The sequence below is a fragment of the Orycteropus afer genome, unplaced genomic scaffold (genome assembly GCF_000298275.1).
Source record: "Orycteropus afer afer isolate SDZICR_OR568_19922 unplaced genomic scaffold, OryAfe1.0 scaffold00411, whole genome shotgun sequence".
NCBI lineage: Eukaryota > Metazoa > Chordata > Mammalia > Tubulidentata > Orycteropodidae > Orycteropus > Orycteropus afer.
In genome coordinates, this window is record NW_006921998.1 from 1,024,145 (window position 1) to 1,044,958 (window position 20,814).

At 40.5% G+C, this 20,814-nt stretch overlaps 1 protein-coding gene across 1 annotated transcript in view; it reads right to left on the minus strand.

The window, feature by feature from the left end:
* Positions 1 to 20,814, minus strand: part of SLIT2 (slit guidance ligand 2) — a 569,662-nt gene that overhangs the window by 105,798 nt on the left and 443,050 nt on the right. The window contains exons 18-22 of the mRNA XM_042782686.1: positions 16,184 to 16,258; positions 14,300 to 14,443; positions 10,196 to 10,339; positions 8,192 to 8,358; positions 2,750 to 2,882 (exon numbers count right to left, since the gene is read on the minus strand). Coding sequence (XP_042638620.1) covers positions 2,750 to 2,882; positions 8,192 to 8,358; positions 10,196 to 10,339; positions 14,300 to 14,443; positions 16,184 to 16,258 — 663 coding nt within the window. The remainder of the gene's footprint in view (positions 1 to 2,749; positions 2,883 to 8,191; positions 8,359 to 10,195; positions 10,340 to 14,299; positions 14,444 to 16,183; positions 16,259 to 20,814) is intronic.

A 20,814-nucleotide genomic window follows, 5' to 3' on the forward strand; every position in this document is an offset into this window, starting at 1 on the left:
AAGATGGGGCAATCTACTTCTGTAAAGACTTACAGCCACAGAAACCCAATGGGGGTCACTATGAGTCAGAATCAACTCGATGGTTGCCAGTTTTTTTTTTTTTTTTAGGAAGAAGCATTTGGCCAGGCCGACTTCTGGGGGAAAAAAAATGGCCACTGGAAAAAAAATTATGAACAGCAGGAATCCTCACAACTGGACCAATAAGCAACATCATGTTAAATGGAGAAAAGATGGAAGTTGTCAAAGATTTCATTTCACTCAGATCCACAATCAATGCCTACAGAAGCAGCAGTCATGAAAAGAAAAGACAAATTGAATTGGGCAAATCTGCTGCCAAAGACTCTTTTAAAATGTTTAAGAGCAAAGATGTCACTTCAGAGACTAAGGTGTCCTTACCCAAGGCATGGTATTTTCAGTAACCATATATGCATGTGAGAACGGGACAGTGAATAAGGAAGATTGATGCATCTGAATTGTGATGTTGGGGAAGAATACTGAGTGTGCCATGGACAACTGGAAGAACAAATGAATCTGTTTTGGAGCAAGTGCAGCCAGAATGCTCCTTAGAAGTGAGAATGGCCAGACTTCGTCTCTCACACTTTGATCATGTTGTCAGAAAAGACCAGTCCCTAGAGAAGGATTCATTCTGGGTAAGGTACGGTGTCAGAGGAAAAGGGGAAGACCCTCAACGAGATGGACCGATACAGTGGCTGCAATGATGGGCTCAAGCTTGGCAACAATGGTGAGAACGGTACACAAGGTCACGATGTGTCAAAACCAACTCAAAGGCACCTAACAATGACAACACTGTATGTTAAGCACTATTCCAAGTGCTGAGACCACAAAATGCCAAAACATACATTTCTGTTCTGAAAGAACCAACAGCTGAGTAGCGAGATCTAGAACAAAACTGGTAATTGCAGCACAATGTGATACAGTTTTGGAAATCATCTACGATCAGAGTGAGAGAGAATTCCTGGGGACAGAGAAGAAAACTGTCTTTCCCTGAGTCTTATAAATACTAATGATAGGGAAGGAATCGTGCTCTGCATACAGACAGTGTTGATGTCTCACTGAACAGAGATGAAATGTATAAACTAATAGGGGTAACTCAGGTGGATATTCGTGGTCCTTTGAAGTGTACCATTTATTCACAGGGAATAAGATCAGAATTCAGTGTCATCTGTCTAAACAAAAATCTTTAGAATCCTGTTTGCAAATTACATTCTATGAGCCATTTATGAGTGTCATGTATAACCCTTAACAAATAATACAAAAGCTAATTCAGATCGCTTTGGGAAATGGTGTGTGTGTGTGTGTGTGTGTGTGTGTGTATCTTTTCTTTCTTTATTTTTCCCTGTAATGTATCTCAGCACCTTTATTATGCTAAGGCACACTATAAAAGCTTAAGAAGAAATTATAAAATATAAGGTTTCTCCCAAGCTTATTTGTCCATATGGCCTTTTCTCACAGAGCCTCTCAAAAAACTCATGTTCCCTTGAAGGCATGGTGGAAAATGGTGTGTATTTAGTTTATCTACAATGTCTAAGGTATTTAGACAAATCTGTCACTTGACTGCTAACCAGAAGGCTGGCGGTTCAAACCCACCAGCCACTCCCCAGGAAGAAGGTTGGGCAATCTACTTCTGTAGTGATACTGCCTCAGAAACCCAAGAAGTGGTCGCTATGGGTCAGATCCGACTTCACGGCAATAGTTGCCTTGCCTTGCCTTGTCCTGAAAAAGTGCAGCTGGATTGCTCCTCGGAAGCAAGAGTGGCCAGACTTTATGTCACCCACTTTGGTGATGTTGTCAGAAGGGATCATTCTCTGGCGAGGACTATCATGCTTGGCAAAGTAGAGGGTCACCAAAAATGGAGAATGCCCTCAATGAAATGGATTGACACAGTGGCTGCAATGATGGGCTCAATCATGGTGATTCTTTTTACCACTGTGACTCCTGGGAGAATATCTCACAAAACCAGATAAATAAATATGTGGGATGTTGAAGAAAATGGGATATTCTTTACTCTTAAAAAGGACTCGAAACACAGTCCTTTTCCTAATGAATGTGGAGCCAATCATCTGTGACATTTCCATAACTAGCATTTAACCACAACTTGCCTGGCCAAGAATATACACACATCTACACCCTTGGCACTGCCCACAACCCTCTGGCTGCCCCACCCTATATTTCAGAACTGGAAAAATCAGAGAATAAGTTGCTAGAGACAATGGTGCATGCTCGCTCCTTTCTATTCACTTACCTCTATGTTAATGACTAATGTCCAAGTGCTTGCCATACATCCAAGCAAGTCACTTGAAGTTGGTCTATTTTTTGTCTACTTGGAATCATGTATCAACACCAGTTGCCCCCATACCCATTGGTGTTAGAGTAGAACTGTGCTCCGCAGGGTTCTCATGGCTATGACCTTTCAGAAACACATCTCCAGTCCTCGCTGATGAGCTGCCTCTGAATGAGTTCAAATGACCAGTTACTTAGTGGTTAAGGCCAACAGGCACTATGTGCATCTAAACGGACTGTCCACTGTCACTCCAGTATTGAAAACGAGCAACTCTGGTAAACTTTGGGCTGTTGGAACCATAATTTGTTCTCCTCTGTTTTCTCCTAGTTCTAAATCTCCCTTGTGACCTGACAAGTCTCAAGGTAACACATCTGACCAATGATCTCTATTTTCCGTGGTGGGTGAAACATGAAGTGCTGTGGAAAGGGAAAGACAACCTTTACTTACAGCTCAGTGACGTCTCTCGGGATACCTTTCGGCAGGACCTTCAAGCCCTTGTTGCTACATCGGACTACTGTATCCAAGCAAGTGCATTCCGTAGGGCAGCGAGAAAGTGGAGAACAACTGTTGTCATCATTTCCTAAATTGCCAAAGGAAATATAGGAAAAATACAGAGTTGTGACCTTAGAGATGTTAGCAGGGATTTTAACTTAATAAACAAAAGTCTTGAGTCACCTGATCACTTAGGTACAAGGCATCAAGTACTTACAAATGGACACTGTACATTTTATATAGCGCTGTTTCATGACTACCAAGACAAAATTTCAGAAAATAGTTCATAATTTATATTGTCACCACAAAAAATAATGGTTATTTTCTTTGTTCACTTATTTATTACTAAATTATATGTATTATTATCATATAAAAGCATAAATGATACTTTTAATCTGAATAAATGTAGTAATTAAAATAAACTGAATTATGAAGAAATCATGAGGACACTGGCAAGAAGAGACAAAAACAATCAGACTAATTTAAAGATAGGGTTCAAATCATCTCTCCATTTACTGCCAATAATAATTGCTCTTCCTTCCTTAGAAGGCAATGTTGTTGTTGTTGTTGTTATGTGCCCTCGAGTCAAACCCGACTCATAGCGACCCTTCCTTGGGTTTCCGAGGCAGTATCACTACGGAAGTAGGATTGCCCAACATTCCTTCCGAGGAGCGGCTGGTGGGTTTGAACCACCAGCCGTCTGGTTAGCAGGCAAGTGTCTTAGCCACTATGCTACCAGAGCTCCTAAAAGGCAATAGTGAGAATCAAATGTGATGATACATTGTCAGTAGGAATCTTGAATTGGGTCTGACTCAGAGTGATCTTATGTACAACAGAATAAAATGGTGCCTGGTCCTTCACCATCTTCATTGGTATATTTGAGTACATTGTTGCAACTTTTGTGTAGTGCATTCCAAAACTAGGGGGGCTCACCTGCCAGCACTGTATCTGACGATATTGTTATGATCCATAGGGTTATCACTGGCTAATATTTGGAAGCCACCACTCATCTATCAGTTTGTCATACTGTAGTGGCTTGCATGTTGCTGTGAGGCTGCAGGCTATGCCACCAGTATTTCAAGTACCAGCAGGATCACCCATGGTGCACAGGTTTCAGTGGAGCTTCCAGACTAAGACAGACTTGGAAGATGGAAGAGGCCATCCACTTCTCAAAGAATTTGCCAGTGAAAACCTTATGAATAGCAGTTAAACACTGTGTGATATATTACTGGAAAACTTTATGAATAGCCCTGAAAGATTGTTCAATATAACACCAGAAGATGAGCCCCTCAGGTCAGAAGTCACTCAAAATAAGACTGGGGAAGAGCTGCCTCCTCAAAGTAGAGTCAACCTTAATGACATTAATGGAATAAAGCTTACAGGATCTATATTTGCTGATGAAGCATGACTCAAAATGAGAAGAAATAGCTTCAATCATCCTTTAATCATCGGACCATGGAATGCACAAAGTATGACTCCAAGAAATTTGGAAGTTGTTAAAAATGAAATGGAATGCATAAAGATTGATATCCTAGGCATCAGTGAGCTAAAATGGACTGTTTTTCACCATTTAGAATCAGACAATCATATGATCTACTATGCTGAGAATGACAAATTGAAGAGTAATGCTGTGGCATTTATTGTCACAAAGAATGTTTCAAGATCTTTCCTGAAGTACAATGCTGTCAGTGATAGGATAATATCTATATGCCTATAAGGAAGACCAGTTAATACTATTATTATCCAAATTTGCACACCAACCACCAAAGCCAAAGAGAACAAAATTGAAGATTTTTCTAACTTCTGCAGTCTGAAGTTGAAATGCAATCAAGGTGAGTTGATTCTTACTGGTGACTGGAATTCAAAAGGTGGAAACAAAGAAGAATCACCGGTAGGTGGAAAATGCGGCCTTGGTGATAGAAATAATGCAGGAGATCGCATGATATAATTTGCAAGACCAACAACTTATTCATTGCCAATACATTTTGCAACAATACAAACAGTGGCTGTACACGTTGGCTTCACCAGATGGAGTATACAGGAATCAAATGAACTACATCTGTGGCAAGAGGCGATGGAGAAGCTCAATATCTTCATCAAAAAAAGGCCAGGTGCTGACTGTGGAGCAAACCATCAACTACTCATATGCAAGTTTGAGTTGAAGCTAAAAGCAATTAAACAAGTCCCCAAGAGCCAAAATATGACCTTGATAATATCCCTCCTGAATTTAGAGACTATCTAAAGGATAGATTTGATATATTGGACACCAATAATAAAAAACCAGAGGAATTGTGGAATGACATCAAGAATATCATCCATGAAGAAAACAAAAGGTCATTAAAAAGACAGGAAAAGAAGAAAAGACTGAAATGGATGTCAGAACAGACACTGAAACTTGCCCTTGTACAGAGAGTAGTAGCTAAAGCAAATGGAAGAAATGACAAGATAAAAGAGCTGAACAGAAGATTTCAAAGAGCAGCTTGAGAAGACAAAGTCAATTATTAAAATGAAGGAGCAAAGAAAAGGGGAGAACATGCTTGGCATTTCTCAAGCTGAAAGAACTGAAGAAAAAATTCACTCATTGAGTTGCAATATTGAAAGATTCTATGGGCAAAATACTGAATGATGCAGGAACCATCAAAAGAAGATGGAAGGAATACACAGAGTCATTGTACCAAAAAGAATTGATTGATGTTCATCCATTTCAGGAGGTGGCACATGATCAAATACCAAAGGTACTGAAGGAAGAAGTCAAAGCTGCACTGAAGGAAGCAAGGCTTCAGGAATTAATGGAAGAACCACTGAGATGTTTCAAGAAACGGATGTCGTGCTGGAGGCACTCACTTTTTTGTGCGAAGAAATGTGGAAGACAGCTCCTGGCCAACTCACTGGAAGAGATCCATATTTGTACCCATTCGAAAAAAAGGTGATCCCACAGAATGTGGAAATGATCAAACAACATCATTAACATCATATACAAGTAAAATCTTGCTGAAGATAATTCAAAAACAGTTGCAGCAGTATATTGACAGAGAACTTCCAGAAATGCAAGCTTGATTCAGAAGAGGATGTGGAATGAGGGATATCATTGCTGTTGTCAGATGGATCTTGGCTGAAAGCAAAGTATATCAGAAGATGTTTACTTGTGTTTTATTGACTATGCAAAAGCATTCAATTTTGTGTATCTTAACAAATTATGGATAACATTGAAAAGAATGGGAATTTCAGTATACTTAATTGTGCTCATGAGGAATCTGTACACAGACCAGGAGGCTGTCGTGTGAACAGAATAAGGATATATTAGATGGTTTAAAATCGGAAAGGGAGTGCATCAGGGTTGTATCCTTCCACCATAATTATTCAATCTGTATGCTGGGCAAAGATCTGAGAAGTTGGACTATATGAAGAAGAGCGTGGCATCACGATTGGAGGAAGACTCATTAACAACCTGCAATATGCAGATAACACTATTTTGCTTGTTGAAAGTGAAGGTGACTTGCAGCATTTAGGGATGAAAATTAAAGACTATAGTCTGTACTGCGGATTATACTTCAACACAAAGAAAAGAAAAATCCTCACAACTAGACCAATAAGGAGTGCTGGTGGTGTAGTGCCTAAGACATCTGACTGCTAACCAGAAGGTTGGAGGTTCAAACCCACCAGCCACTCTGTGGAAAGAAGACTGGGCAATCTACTTCAGTAAAGACTCATTACCTCCAAAACCCAGTGAGGGTTGTGATGAGTCAGAATTGACTTGATGGCAGTGCGTTTGTTTTTTTTTTGGGGGGTTTGGACCAATATGCAGCATCACAATAAATGGAGAAAAGATTGAAGTTGTCAAACATTACACATTACTTGGTTCCACAGTCAATATCAGTGGAAGCAGCAGTCTTGAAATCAGGTGATGTATTTCAGTGGGCAAACTGGCTGCAAAAGACCTCTTTAAAGTGCTGAAGGGCAAAGATATGTCTTTGAAGACTAAGGTGTGCCCAACCTAAGCCATGGCATTTTCAGTAGCCTCATATTCATGTGAAAGTTGGACAATGAATAAAGAAGACTGAAGAAGAGTTGATGCTTCTGAGTTGTGGTGCTGGTAAAGAATATTGAAAGTACCATGGACCTCCAGAAGAACAAAGAAATCAGTGCTGGAACAAGTGCAGGCAGAATGCTCCTTGGCAGCGAGAATGGCCAGTCTTCGTCTCAACTACTTTGCTCATGTTGCCAGAAGGAACTATTCCCTGGAGAAGGGTATCATGCTTGGTAAAGTGGCGGATCAATCAAATAAGGGAAGGCCCTCAATGAGATGGATTGACACAGTGGCTGCAACAGTGGGCTCAGGTATAGCAAGGATTGTGAGGCTGCACAGGACTGGGGGTTGTTTTGTTGTGCTGTACACAGGGTCGATATTAGTCAGAGCTGACTTGATGGCACCTAAAAACAATAATAATAATACTCTGAAGTAGGTAGCCAGACATTTTTTCCTTGTCTTAGTGTGGAAGCTAAGTCTATCATGAGTAACACTGCTGGTATTTGAAATATGTGTGGCATAGCTTTTAGTGTCCTACCTTCAGATAACCCACCATAATACAGCACACTGACAGATAATTTCTGGTGATGATATATAGAAAGCATTAAAAAGTGAGAACTATTACTTTTGTTAGAATTATTAGACATCCTTAATTTTATAAATCAATTGCTTTTCTCATTCAAAAATGATTGTTGCCAGAAGGGGGGATGTGTTGGTTTAGTGGTAGGATTCTCACTATCTAGTCACTAGAGAGGTGATCTGAGTCCCATTTCCAGTCATTACATCTCACATACAGCCACCAGTCATCTGTCAGTGGAGGCTCGTGTATTGTTATGATACTGAACAGGTCTTAGTAAAGCTTTCACGCTACAACAGACCAGTCAGAAAGGCTTGGATATCCACTTCCAAAAACCAGCTGATTAAAAACCCTAATGATCACAAAAGTCCACTCCCTAACCAGTCACAGGGATGGCACGGAACAATGCCACATTTTGTTCCCTTGTGTGTGGTGTTGCCAGGAGTCGAGGGCCAACTCGACAGCATCTAACAACAACAACAGCAGTTACTAAAAGAGATGCAATGATACTAAAGGGAAGTGATGGTAAAGCTACACAGATACCATGAACCAATTGTCAGAAACTGAAAAACTTCTAAAACATTCAGAAATGGGAATCAAGTAAGATAAGACAGGAAAGTGCATTCTGAGAAAGCAACTGGCTTATTTCTACAAAACCAGACAACACAAAACGAAAAGACCCTTGACAATAGTCTGTTGGACTGAATGATGATGGGGCATACATATGTACACAGTAGCCCTGGAGTTGCCATGGGAACGCCTGGTGACCAAATATTTGTTAGATTTTTCTTACCATCATCACAAGTGAAGTCTTGAATAGCAACATCCTGGATGGGGATTTCTTTTAGGAAGTATGGTTTCTGACATCGAGGATTTCCTGTTACAATTCTTTTCTTCCTAAGCCATTCTCCCAACCATGCCAGGTAGCAGTTACAATTAAAGGGATTGGCCAAGAGGTTTCTAAAAGCCACATGCAAAGAATGCAGAGTTTAGCTTAGGGTTTCTTTTTATTTTATTTCTCATACCCCCATGCTATCATTTTTTCATACTACTTTTCTTCTTATTTCTATATTCCCATCCCCTACTTATACTGAGTCACACACAGCAAATGAGTTGTTTTTTAGCTAAAATATTTATATATTTTGGCCTTAAACAATAACAATCACTCTTTCATGTAAGAGAATTCTCCAAATAATTTCATGCAAGAAAATAAAGTGAAGGCAGCAATTTAGAGTTTATGTGGTGTATCCTGACATATCTCTCATTTAGAAATAATTTAAACTTGTCAGAGATCTGACTTGCTGTCAAACTTCCCTGCATTGATAATGCAGTAATTTAATATAAAGATGGAGGCTGATTACCTTATATTATTGAGTTTAACCTGACAACAGCTATTCCATTAATTTGTCATCGCTAGATTCCCATCTCTTATTTGCTCCAGAGAATAGGTTTCCCATCTAAACTGACAGCAGAGTTGATTAAATGCCAGTTATAAAAATGAATTGACTTCTGCAAATCTCAATACTTCTGGCATCTTACCACTTCAGCACAAACCGATTGACAATTCCATTATTTATAAACATGCCATCTTTAATATGCACAAATTAGTCACTAGATGGAAAGTGTCACATTTTATGTGGAAAGAGGATTAAGTACTTTATTGATGGATGCTTGCCTCAGATGATTTGTTCGGTGACTGGAGCGATGTTAAGCATGCTTTTTATCTTTCCCCACTGCCTTTATCCTTCCCATTGAATCAGTTAGTGTATTTGGATGTTATCATTACTGGGAAGTGAAACCAGTTAAAAGACTAATCATTTCAAACACTGTTTCCTAGATGCTGCCATATAAGAGGTTTGAATATGTTCTTTGAGGTTGTTATTTTTTTAACTCTGAGTTCTGTGTGTTTTCCAGATACTTCCGTGCAAACCAAAACCAAACCCGACTCACTGCCATCAGGTTGATTGTGACTCATTACGCATCCCCCCTCCCAATGGGTTTCCAAGGCTGTAAATCTTTATGGAAGCAGACCGCCTCATCTTTCTTCAGCACAGCATCTGGTGGTTTTAACCATCGACCTTCTGGTTAGCAGCCAAGTGTCTTAACCACTATACCACCAGAAATCCTTACTGCCCTACAAGAGGCCTGAAATACATTCTTCGGAGTATTTTTTAACTCTTCTGAGTTCCCTCAACAGACCTTTGATACCCTGTCTACAGCTATGCTTTCATGCATACAACATCCTGCTGAACAGGTTCAACTTATTGCTTCAATACCTTCCTGATATCATGGCTAATGTTCTCTAGGAAACAGGTTTCACTGTTGGTCTGTTAAACCTAAAACATCTTTGGTCATTGGGAAAACCCTTCTGAGCTGCTTGTGATCATGACCCTATCAAGTCTCTCTTCATTGATATTTATACTAAAACTAAAAATATTCCAATGTGAGAACACTGGGGAAGAATCTATCACATTTTTTTTCTGGACTTGGTCAAGTTATAATACAATGAAAATTGAGAAATCAAGGCATGTTACTGGGTTATGTTATTAAAAAAATAACTCTGAGAAACAATATAATTTCTTGGTAAAAAATTTCATATAATACAGTGGATAAAATTTTTCAGCAAAATAAAATGAGTTTACTATGAGTAAATTTATCCTTTTGTTTTTAATACCTAAATTCTTGATCACATTTTTATGAAGTGCCCAAGAAAGCACACAAATGCTATTAACAAAAGCAGTAAATAGGATACGTGGGCTCAAGTCCTAGCGAAACGAAGACTGTTTTTCCTACTTACAGAGTAGACAGAGAATGGAGGGTATCGAATGCTCCAGGTGCAACTGTAGTGATTTGATTGTCATACAGAGAGAGCAAGCGCACAGAACCGAGGCCGATGAAACTGTCATTCCCTATGCAGCTTATGCGATTACTTCTCAACATCCTGAGGGAAGAAAAGGGACATCGTGATGGAGATAAGGCATCATATCAAGCAATCAGTTTTGCCTGTCTGAGGACAACAATGATCTCTCTTTGTAAATTTGTAGCATTCATTACCATTTCAGAATACTCCTGCCATTTGGAATTGCTGTGGATATGCAGCCAAAGCCCCCTGCAATAATCAAACGCTTGGAGTCAGCAATGACTAATCTCAGTGACAAAAGGCACAGTGAGCCTCGGCATGGACTCAGAACTGGATCTGATTATGGCAGAATGTGTTCCTTTGATGCTAATCATGTTTGCATAATTAAGTAATGTCCTACTTCACCTATAGCCCTCTGAGCCCTCAAGGCACTGTGACTGGTGTATTTCTGGTAGCATCACATTAGAGGTGGAACAGAAAGGAAAGAACTACTAGCACTGCAGGGAGGAACTGACGGATCTCAGGGACATCCGTGCCAAGATGATACACACAGGCTAGGGAGCCAAACTGGACCAAACATCTCCAAAGTATGCATGAACTATTTCATTTCTAAAACGTGGCTGTCCCAAGATGAGATCAGAAATAGACGCAATAGCAATAGTTCCCAATTGTCCCCAGTGAAGATTAAAAAAAACCAAACTGCCATCAAGCCTATCCCTACTCATAGTGACCACCATTGGGTTTCCAGTTTCCAAGGCTGTAAATCTTTCCAAAAGTAGATTGCCATACTCCTAGGTTTAGCCTGAAGAAATTCTGACCATGTGGGGTAGTTAAGGTTATGTGTCAACTTGGCTGGGCCTTTTTTCAAGTGGCTGGGCAGCTGGATGTAGTTATTCCCCATGATAAGACTGGTAATCAACTCCATGGTGGAAATCTGCTATGAGCAGCTGAGTAGCTGCCTTAGGGATATTGTCTGCTTCCAGTACATAAGAAAAGGGTTTGGGAAAGGTCTTCAGCTTTTTGGTACATCTGTATCCTGCATTTGGCCAAGTCTTCACCTCCATGGCCTGCTGTGTCGTCTGATGATCTTGAGACTGTTTCTGGACTTGAACTAGCAGTCTGCCATGTTGCTTGATAATTCTCAGACTGTGTAATTTTACTTGTTGACCTTGGGTTTGTCAGTTTCAGTAGCCAGCAGCTGCCTGAGTTAAGAGAAGCCTCCAGCTTCAGTGGGCTGGGAGCAAGAGGCAGAGTTGAAGCCCAAGGTCAAGGGGCCTTCACCCAGCCCCTAGAGCTGCCACTTTAACTCAGACTTCTAGCCTCCTAAACTGTAGGAGAATAAATCTCTGTTCAAACCACCTATTTGTGGATTTTCTGTTACAGAGGCATTAAAGAACCAAAACACTATGTTTTCTCATCATCTTTATTAAAAGGTCAACACTGTTGTCAATCCCTCATTACAGCTAAGGTCTTGGCTCAATTCGCAATTCTCAGCTAGACTGTTTACATGTGAGGCTTAGAAAGGGAAAAACAAGTTGCTAAAAATCCCAAGTTAAGATGACTAGGTGCCATAAGTCTTTTTCAGAATTGCTGATGGGTTCATTTGTTTTCTTTAACTTTCTGATCATTTCAAGCATTTCAAGTAGAGGATTGCAGTACATAAGGAAAAGTGGTAACAATAAGTGGGCAACAGAGTGTTTCTTTAAAATTTCAGACTGCCCTATTTTAATATGAAGTATCACCTTTTGCATTCCACTGCATCACAGACAAGAAGCAAGGATGATGGCCTCCTAACAAGCTATCATTTTCAGCAGGAAGCAAATGAGCGAGAGAAAAGTATCCTAATTAGTACTATCCTTTATCCTAACAGTGAAGAGCTCTTATCTTGTTGGAGTCAGGACCCCTGGGAGAGGTTGCTGGAAAACTCTGTAAGCAGACAGATGCCCCAATTCTGCCTGCAATGTCAGGGGGTTCACAGGCTCACTGAAATACATACATGTACCACCCAGAGGCGCTTCACAAGACAGGCCTGGCAATCTGTTGCCAAAAGGGCATAGCCTAGAAAACCATACGGGGCAGTTCTTCCCTGCATGCAGAGGGGTCTCCAGGAATCCAAAGTGACCCCCAGCAATTAACAACAACAATCACTCAGAGGTCTATGGGTGTAGGGTTGAGAAATCTAGAGGGAGTGGGCAAAGTCCCATCAAAACCTCCATAGCTGAAAGATACCACTTGGAGGCACAGGGATGTCCAGATAAACCTACTGAAGGACATTTTGAGTACCTTGAGCTCAGCTCTAAATTGCTCTCTGAGGCTTCTATGGCACAGCTGGATTGAGGACAGAACCAGAGTGGCCCTGTCTAAAGCACAAGACCCAAAATATCATCACTGCACCTATAAAGAAAGAAGCAAGTTGTATTCACTGCCTTCCTCACAGGGAGACTGCAGCAGACAGAAGATTTACTTGGATAAGCTTCTTGGGTGCGGTTACATCAATCCCTCTCTGCTCCGCCAAAGGGGCAGGTCCCAATAATAGCCACTAGTCCTTCAACCAAGTCTAACAAGACAGGCTTTGGCTTGCTGCAAGATTTTTTTTGTTTGTTTTGCTGAGCAATGAAGGCAAGAGTGTATATGTGTCTATGTGTGTGAGGGTGTGGGAAGCAGCCACCTGCGGTATGTCTCCTCTGCCGCCCCTCCTCCCCGCCCAGTCCTTAGGATCGCCTCCACAGAAAGGGTGAAAAAATATTTGCACATCATTTTAAAAATGGCTCCAAGTTATGAGCCCACATTGGGGTGGAAAGACCCACAGGTTGCAGGCTGTCTTCCAGGCTAGGGTTCAAGGAACATACTTTGGCTTTTATGTGTATGGATCCCAGACAAATTTGAATTTGGGATGCTATTAATCCATGCCCACTCTCCTTGCATATGGTAAAGATGAGGCAATTGGACTACCAGTCCCTGTCTGGGCCAGAAATAAGGGTGTAGAGGAAACAATGGACTTCTCTCCACTGCAAATACATTGAAGAAAATAAAAGATGGTACCATTTGGAGTCAGGAGAGAGGAGTCAGGTCTCCACAAGCCTTGAAGCAAGGACAATATGTTATGGTGAGAAGTAGGGCAGTGATTTCTTCTGTTGGCAGCCAGGAAGGGCTCTCCTGGTCATATGCAACACACTAAAGTCAGAAGTGTTGGAGTAACATGTTGTTTCCATCCATAAAACTGGAGTGTGTGTGTGTGTGTGTGTGTGTGAAAAAGAGGGAGAGTGAGAAAGAGACAGAGACAGAGAGGGAAGAGTGAGACAGAGAGATTTGCTTTTCCCAGTCCCTTCTCTCCTGGATTATGGTGACTATAATGAATTGAACTGTGTCCTCAAAAAAGATATGTTGAAGTCTTAACCCCTGGTACCTGTAAAAAAAACAAGAAACAAACCCACTGCCATCGAGTTGAATCCAACTCACAGTGACCCTCACTGGGTTTCCAAGGCTATAAATCTTTATAAAAGTAGATTGCTTAATCTTCCTCCCACAGACAAGCTAGTGGGTTTGAAATGGTTAGCAGTATAATGGCTTACCCACTATGCCACCAGAGCTCCTTGGTACCTGTAAACATGACCTTTTTCTTTGGAAGTAGGGTCTCTGAAGATGTTACATGTTCAGTTAAACATGAAGTCACACCAGAACAGGTTGGGTGTTAAGCCCATCTCAATTATGTTCTTGTAACAATGGAAACAGAAAAACATAAAGGGGGAAGACAACCATGTGAAGATGGACCTACAAGCTATAGAACCTCAAGAAACCTTTAGGAATATGAGAAGCTGGAAGGGGTAAGGAAGGATTTTCCCATGGAGTGACCAGAGAGAAGACATGTCCTTGACACTCTGAATTCTAACTCCTAATCTCTAGAATGGTGGCATTATGAATGTCTGTTCCCTAAAGGCATCCATTTCTGGTATTTTGTTATGGCAGACCTAGGTCACTAAAACAGTGACCAATAAATGGATATCTCTGTATAGAAAATTCATAATGCATAAGAATACTCACAAAGTTTTGAGGCTTTCCAATCCCTTGAACATCTTATGTTGAACATTTTCCAAACGATTACTTGTGAGAAGTATTTCATTTACGCCAGATGCACCTTCAAACACTCCCTCTTCAATGTCTGTGATCTTATTGTTGCTAAAGTTTCTAAACAAAAATTGTGGAAACAAAGACTTTAAACAATGAGGATACTGAATAACTGAATGGGTTCCAGGTTTCATAATTTTCTTCTTCTAAACAAAGCCTTGCACAAGCTCTTCACTGCCCAGCACTGCTGAGGCTCTGAACAGACACAACATCCCCTTTCTATCAAGCCAAAGAGCCAGGAGGGAATATCTGTGGTGAAAAATATTAGCCTGGTCAATGTCAATGTGATCTGCAAAGGTTCCCAAAAGTAAAAATTCCTTGAGGTCAGGAAGTGGGTTGCAAACCTTTATGTCCTCCATAAAACTCAACAAGAAACTTTTCAAATAATGCTACTGACTAAAACTGATTGTGACTTAATAACTAAAAGAAGACAATTGGGTAGGGAAATCTAAGAGAGACTAACATGGCTTAGTGGTTGGATAGCATCAGAAATGTATTTGAATATGGATTTATTTTCAACTACATGTCTCATACAAAAATGTGTCAAAACCACCAACTAAACTCTGAGTATTTTGTGTGATATGAAACGCTAGAGATGGCTGAGCAGAGGACAGGAATGTCCAGTTGAGGTAACACCTTTGTGTAGGCTCTTATTTCTTGATTCAGTCCTCATTCCACGAACTTTAGGGGCACCCTTAAAGAAGGAGTATCTTTATGTATCACTTTATTCTTCACAGGGCATTCATGCAGGAACCATTCAATTGATTTGAAAGGCACCTTGTAGTTAAAAAGTAAATGCAGTTAAAACCAGATGCAGTTGAGTCAGTTCTGATGCATGGTGGCCCCATGTGTGTGAGTAGAACTGTGCTCATAGGGTTCACAATGGCTTATTTTTCAGAACTAGATCACTAGGCCTTTATTCCAAGGAACCTGTGTAGACTCAAAGCACCCAAATTTCAGTTAGCTGTCAAGCACATTAACTGTTTTATCACCCAGGGACTCCGAAATTGCAATGAATATCAGTTTAAAGGGAGGGAAGTTGAGCAAGTAGAAACCCATTGAGGTTGAGTGCATTGAAGTAGGTACAGGCTGCTCTGCCACGTGCAGTCTATGTGACCATGGTCCAGACACATATGTGAACACAAATGCAGTGGCAGAGAGCTTCCTTCCTCCTCCTGATGTCTTATGTGGAGTGGGCTCCATTGCTCACACCCTCCTGACCTGTCCCTGTCTCAGAGGAGAAGATGACTGACTGTTTTTGATACTGCTGAGCATATAAACTTATTTCAGAGTATGAGTTGTGGACATGTTGTAACACAGATGAGCTATGCAGCCAGTTTTCCAATCATTAATTTTCACTATTTTCTAATGAAAGTTTAATGAAGCAAAAAGTCAAATAGTTGACATGAATGTGCTGCAAGAGAAATAACAGCATGGTTTGGGGAATAGTTAAGGAAGTTACAAAACATTACTGAACCTGCTTCTGATGTGCTTAGATTGCTGGATTCCTGCTGTGGTCACATAACAGACCAGCTGTCTGAGTTAAAATAAGACTTGAATGCTCTGTTATGGAAAATACAGTTGGCATCGTTTGAACACATAGAAAAGAGCTGGTTACATAGACTATTCTCAAAGATTATGATCAATTCATGTTACAGGCAGTCATTGCTTGGATATTTTACTGCATATTAAAATATTTTACAATTTTTAAAGAAACTTAAATAAAACTTAAGGAAAGGGAAGAGAAAAACAAAACAACATGTGATAGATACTTGAAAAGCTAGCTGATGTTTGGCTTACATTTTACGCAACTGAGGAAGCTTCTTGAAGATTCCAGTGGCTTCCAACACCGTGAATTCATTATTATTGAGACGCCTAAGGGGAAAAAGAAACAACAGAACATTTTCATTATGAGAATTTAAGAAGAGATTAAGTTTTATGTCCACTATTGAATTATAACATTATTTAAAGCTAGTCTTAAAATATAGTGTACATATCACAGAAGATGGTGGCAATTAACAATTTTTCATCATTTAACTCACATTTTGATGATTAAAACAAGATATATTAAAGCATAAATTAAAAAAAAAAAAAAACAAAAAATGCCGAACTCACTACCGTTGGACCCAATTACTCATGTTGTTGTTGTTGCTGTTATGTGCTGTTGAGTCGGACTCGTCTCATAGCTACCCCTCATTGGGTTTCCGAGGCTGTATTACTATGGAACTTGATTGCCCCATCTTCCTTCTGAGGAGTGGTTGGTGGGTTTGAACCACCAGCTTTCTGGGTAGTAGTCAAGTGCCTTAGGCATTATGCTACCAGAGCGCCTAGTGACTCCCCTTGGGTTTCCAAGGCTGTAAAATATTTGTGGGTGTAAATTACCTCATCTTCTTGTCACAGAGCAGCTAGGAATCAAATGCCACCAGAGCTCCATTATCAAAGCATAGTTTAAAAAAAAAAAAACAAAACAATACCCAACCAACTCTCATTCTGTAATTTCTAGAACAATGCACCCTTAAGAAGTATGTTTAGATTTTTCTTTTTTCCTAATCATTCCCCTTCATAATTTTGGAGTAGCTTATTGGAGATACAACTCACATATAAAATTCATTCCTTTAGCATGCACAATTCAATGAATTTTAGTACATTCTCAAAATTGTGCAACCATCACCTCTATCTTATTCTAAAACATTTTCATCACCTCAAAAAGAAATATAATACCCCTTTGCAGTCACTCACAATTTTTCCCAGTCCCTGGCAACCGGCAATCTACTTTCTGTCTCCATGAATTTACCCATTTAACACTTCAAATAAATGCCATCACACAAAATGTGCCCCTCTCTGTCTGCCTTCTTTCACTGTGCATTAGAGTTCCAAGGCTAAGCCCTGTTGGAGCGTATATCAAGACTTGATTACCTTTTTTGGCTGAATACTGTTTAACTGCATGGATATTCAACATTTTGATTTTGTGTAGATGCATGTTTTCAATTTTCTTGGATATATATAGAGAAGTGGAATTGTTGTGTCATAACAGTTCTATAGTTAACTCTTTGAGTTAAACACAGAAGGTAACACATTACCTACCAGCTGTACCATTTTACATCCCACCAGCAATTTATGAACAAGATGGACTGACGGTGGCTGCATCGATGGGCTCAGGTAGAGTAGGGATCGTGAGGCTGGCATGGGATTGGATAGTGTTTCATTCTGTTGTACATAAGACCTCTATGAGTTGGAGATGACTGGATGACACATGACAACAACATCAGCAATATATGGGAGTACCAGCCAGTCCACATTAGATTAGTTACTACCCACCTTTTTTTTTTTTTAATGGTCATCCTAGTAGGTGTGAAGTACTGTCTCACTGTGGTTTTAATTGGCATTTCCCAATTAAACTGACACTTCTGAGTGTCTTTTCATGAGGTTATTGGCCATTTCCATATCTTCTTTAGTGAAATATCCACTCAAATAACTTGACCAGGTTATAATTGGAAAAAGTACTTTTTATTGTTGAGTTGTAAGAGTCCTTTGTATATTATGGATAAAAATCATTTATCAGATGAGTGATTTGAGAATATTTTCTCTCTAGTACTGATTTTTAAATACATAATTTCTAAAATTCTTAATATTTCAAAACACACATATGCAATTTTGCTTAAGCCTAAATCAGATGTTACTTTTTATATTAATTTTTTTGATTGACACATACATCTCTTTAAGGTGTTGTTATTGTTGTTAGATGCTGTTGAGTTGGCTCCAACTCATAGTGACTCTATGTACAAAAGAACAAAATAATGTCTGGTTGTGTGCCATCCTCACAATCCTTGCTACACCTGAGCCCATCATTGCAGCCATTATGTCAACCCATTTCATTGAGGGTCTTCCTTCTTTTTAGCTGACCCTCCACTTTACCAAACATGAAAATCTTCTCTAGGGAATTGTTCCTTTTGACAACATGACCAAAGTAGGTGAGATGAAGTCTGGCCATTCTCACTTCCAAGGAGCATTCTGGCTGTACTTCTTTCAGGGGTGATTTGTTGGTCTTCTGGCAGTCCATGGTACTTGCTGTTGTTGTTGTTAGGTGCCATCGAGTTGGCTCTGACTCATAGTGACCCTATGTACAACAGAATGAAACACTGTCCAGTCCTGTGCCAGCCTCATAAATTTGCTATATTTGAACTCATCATTGCAGCCACAGTGTCAAGCCATCTCTTTGAGGGCCTTCCCCTTTTTCATTGATCCTCCACTTTGCCAAGGATGATATCCTTCTTCAGAGAATGGTCCCTTCTGACAACAATGTGACCAAAGTAGGTCAGATGAAATCTGGACATTCTTGCTTCCAAATAGTATTACTGCCACACTACTTCCACGACAGATTTGTTAGTTCTTTTGGCAGTTTTGGTACTTTCAGTATTCATTGCCAACATCACAACTCAAAATCATCAACTCTTCTTTATTCATTGTTCAGCTTTCACACAGATATGAGGTGAATGAAAATACCATGGCTTGGGTTAGCCACAACTTAGCCTTCAAAGAGACATCTTTGCTCTTCAGTACTTTAAAAAGGTCTTTTGCAGCAAATTTGCCCAGCGCAATAAGTCCTCTGATTTCTTGACTACTTTTTACATTCAAAAAAATTCCCAAAGGAGCAGGGTGGGAGAATGGGAGAAAGGGGATTAAAAGCCAGGAACTGGGACAGAGGAGCAGTGAGCTGCAAGGATCCAGGTAAGGAGAGGGAACTCAGGCACGCCCAAAGCAACAGGACAGGAGAGTGGGAGAAAGGGGATTAAAAGCCAGGAACCCAGACAGAGGAGCAATCAGCAGCAGGGGTCCAGGTAAGGAGAGAGAACCCAGGCACGCCCAAAGCAGCAGAATCATAGAGTGGGATAAAGGGGATTAAAAGCCAGGAACTCAGACAGAAGAACAGTCAGCCACAGGGATCCAGCTGAGGAGAAGAAACTCAGGCACACCCAAAGCAGCAGGACAGGAGACCAGGAGAAAGAGGATTAAAAGCCAGGAATCCAGACAGAGAGCAGTCAGCCACAGGGATCCAGGTGAGGAGAGAGAACCCAGGCATGCCCAAAGCAGCAGGACAGGAGACCGGGAGAAAGAGCATTAAAAGCCAGGAACCAGGAGAGAGGAGCAGTCAGCCACAGGGATCCAGATGAGGAGAGAACCCAGGCACTCCCAAAGCAGCAGGATGGGAGAAGGGGATTAAAAGCCAGGAACCCAGACAGAGGAGCAGTCAGCTGCAGGGATCCGGGTGAGGAGAGGGAACCCAGGCATGGATAAAGCAGCAGGGCGGGAGAGTAGGAGAAAGGGGATTAAAAAGCCCAGGAACCTGGACAGAGGAACAGTCAGCCACAGGGACCCAGGTAAGGGTGGTACAAGAGGTTTCCAACTGGGAAACAAACTTGTTTGTCAGTTTGTCCTACCATGTTAATGTGTTTATGTGAGTTTTGAGGCTGAGCCACTGGTGTTTCAAACCCAGTAGAATGAACATGGTGCACATGTATCAGCCCAGCTTACAGACTGAGACAGACTAGGAAGAAGGAAGAGGCCATCCACTTCTCAAAGAACTGGCCAGTGAAAACTTTATGAATAGCAAAGAAACACTGTTTGATACATTACCACGCAATTTTATGAATAGTCCGGTTAGGTTAGAAGGCTCTCAAAACAGGACTGGGAAAGAGCTGCATCATCTCAGTAAACCCAGCCTTACTACTACGGATAAGGTAAAGCTTTTGAGACCTCCATTTGCTGATGTGGCACCACTCAATTTGAAGAGAAACAGCTGCCGACATCCATGAATCATCAGAACATGGAATGTACAAAGTATGAATCTAGGAAAATTGGAAGTTGTTAAAAAGGAAATGGAATGGATAAAGATTGATATCCTCAGGATTAGTGAGCTGAAATGGACTCCTTTTGGCCATTTTGAATCAGACAACCATGTGATCTACCTACAGTTTGAAGAGGAATGGCGTGGCATTCATCATTACAAAGGATGTTTCAAGATCTGTCCTGAAGTACAATGCTGTCAGTAATAGGATAATATCCATATGCCTACAAGGAAGACCCATTAATACGACTATTACTCAGATTTATGCACCAACCACCAAAGCCAAAGATGAGGAAATTGAAGAATTTTATCGACTTCTAAAGTCTGAAATTGACCAAACATGCAATCAGGATATGGTAATTATCACTGGTGACAGGAATGCAAAAGTTGGAAACAAAGAAAAATCACTGGTAGCTGGAAAATTTGGCCTTGGTGATAGAAATAATGCTGTAACCCGCATGGTAGAATTTTGCAAGACCAATGACTTGTTCATTGCAAACACCTTTTTTCAACAACACAAACTGCAGCTCTACACGTGGACTTCACCAGATGGAACACACAGGAATCAGATTGACTACATCTGTGG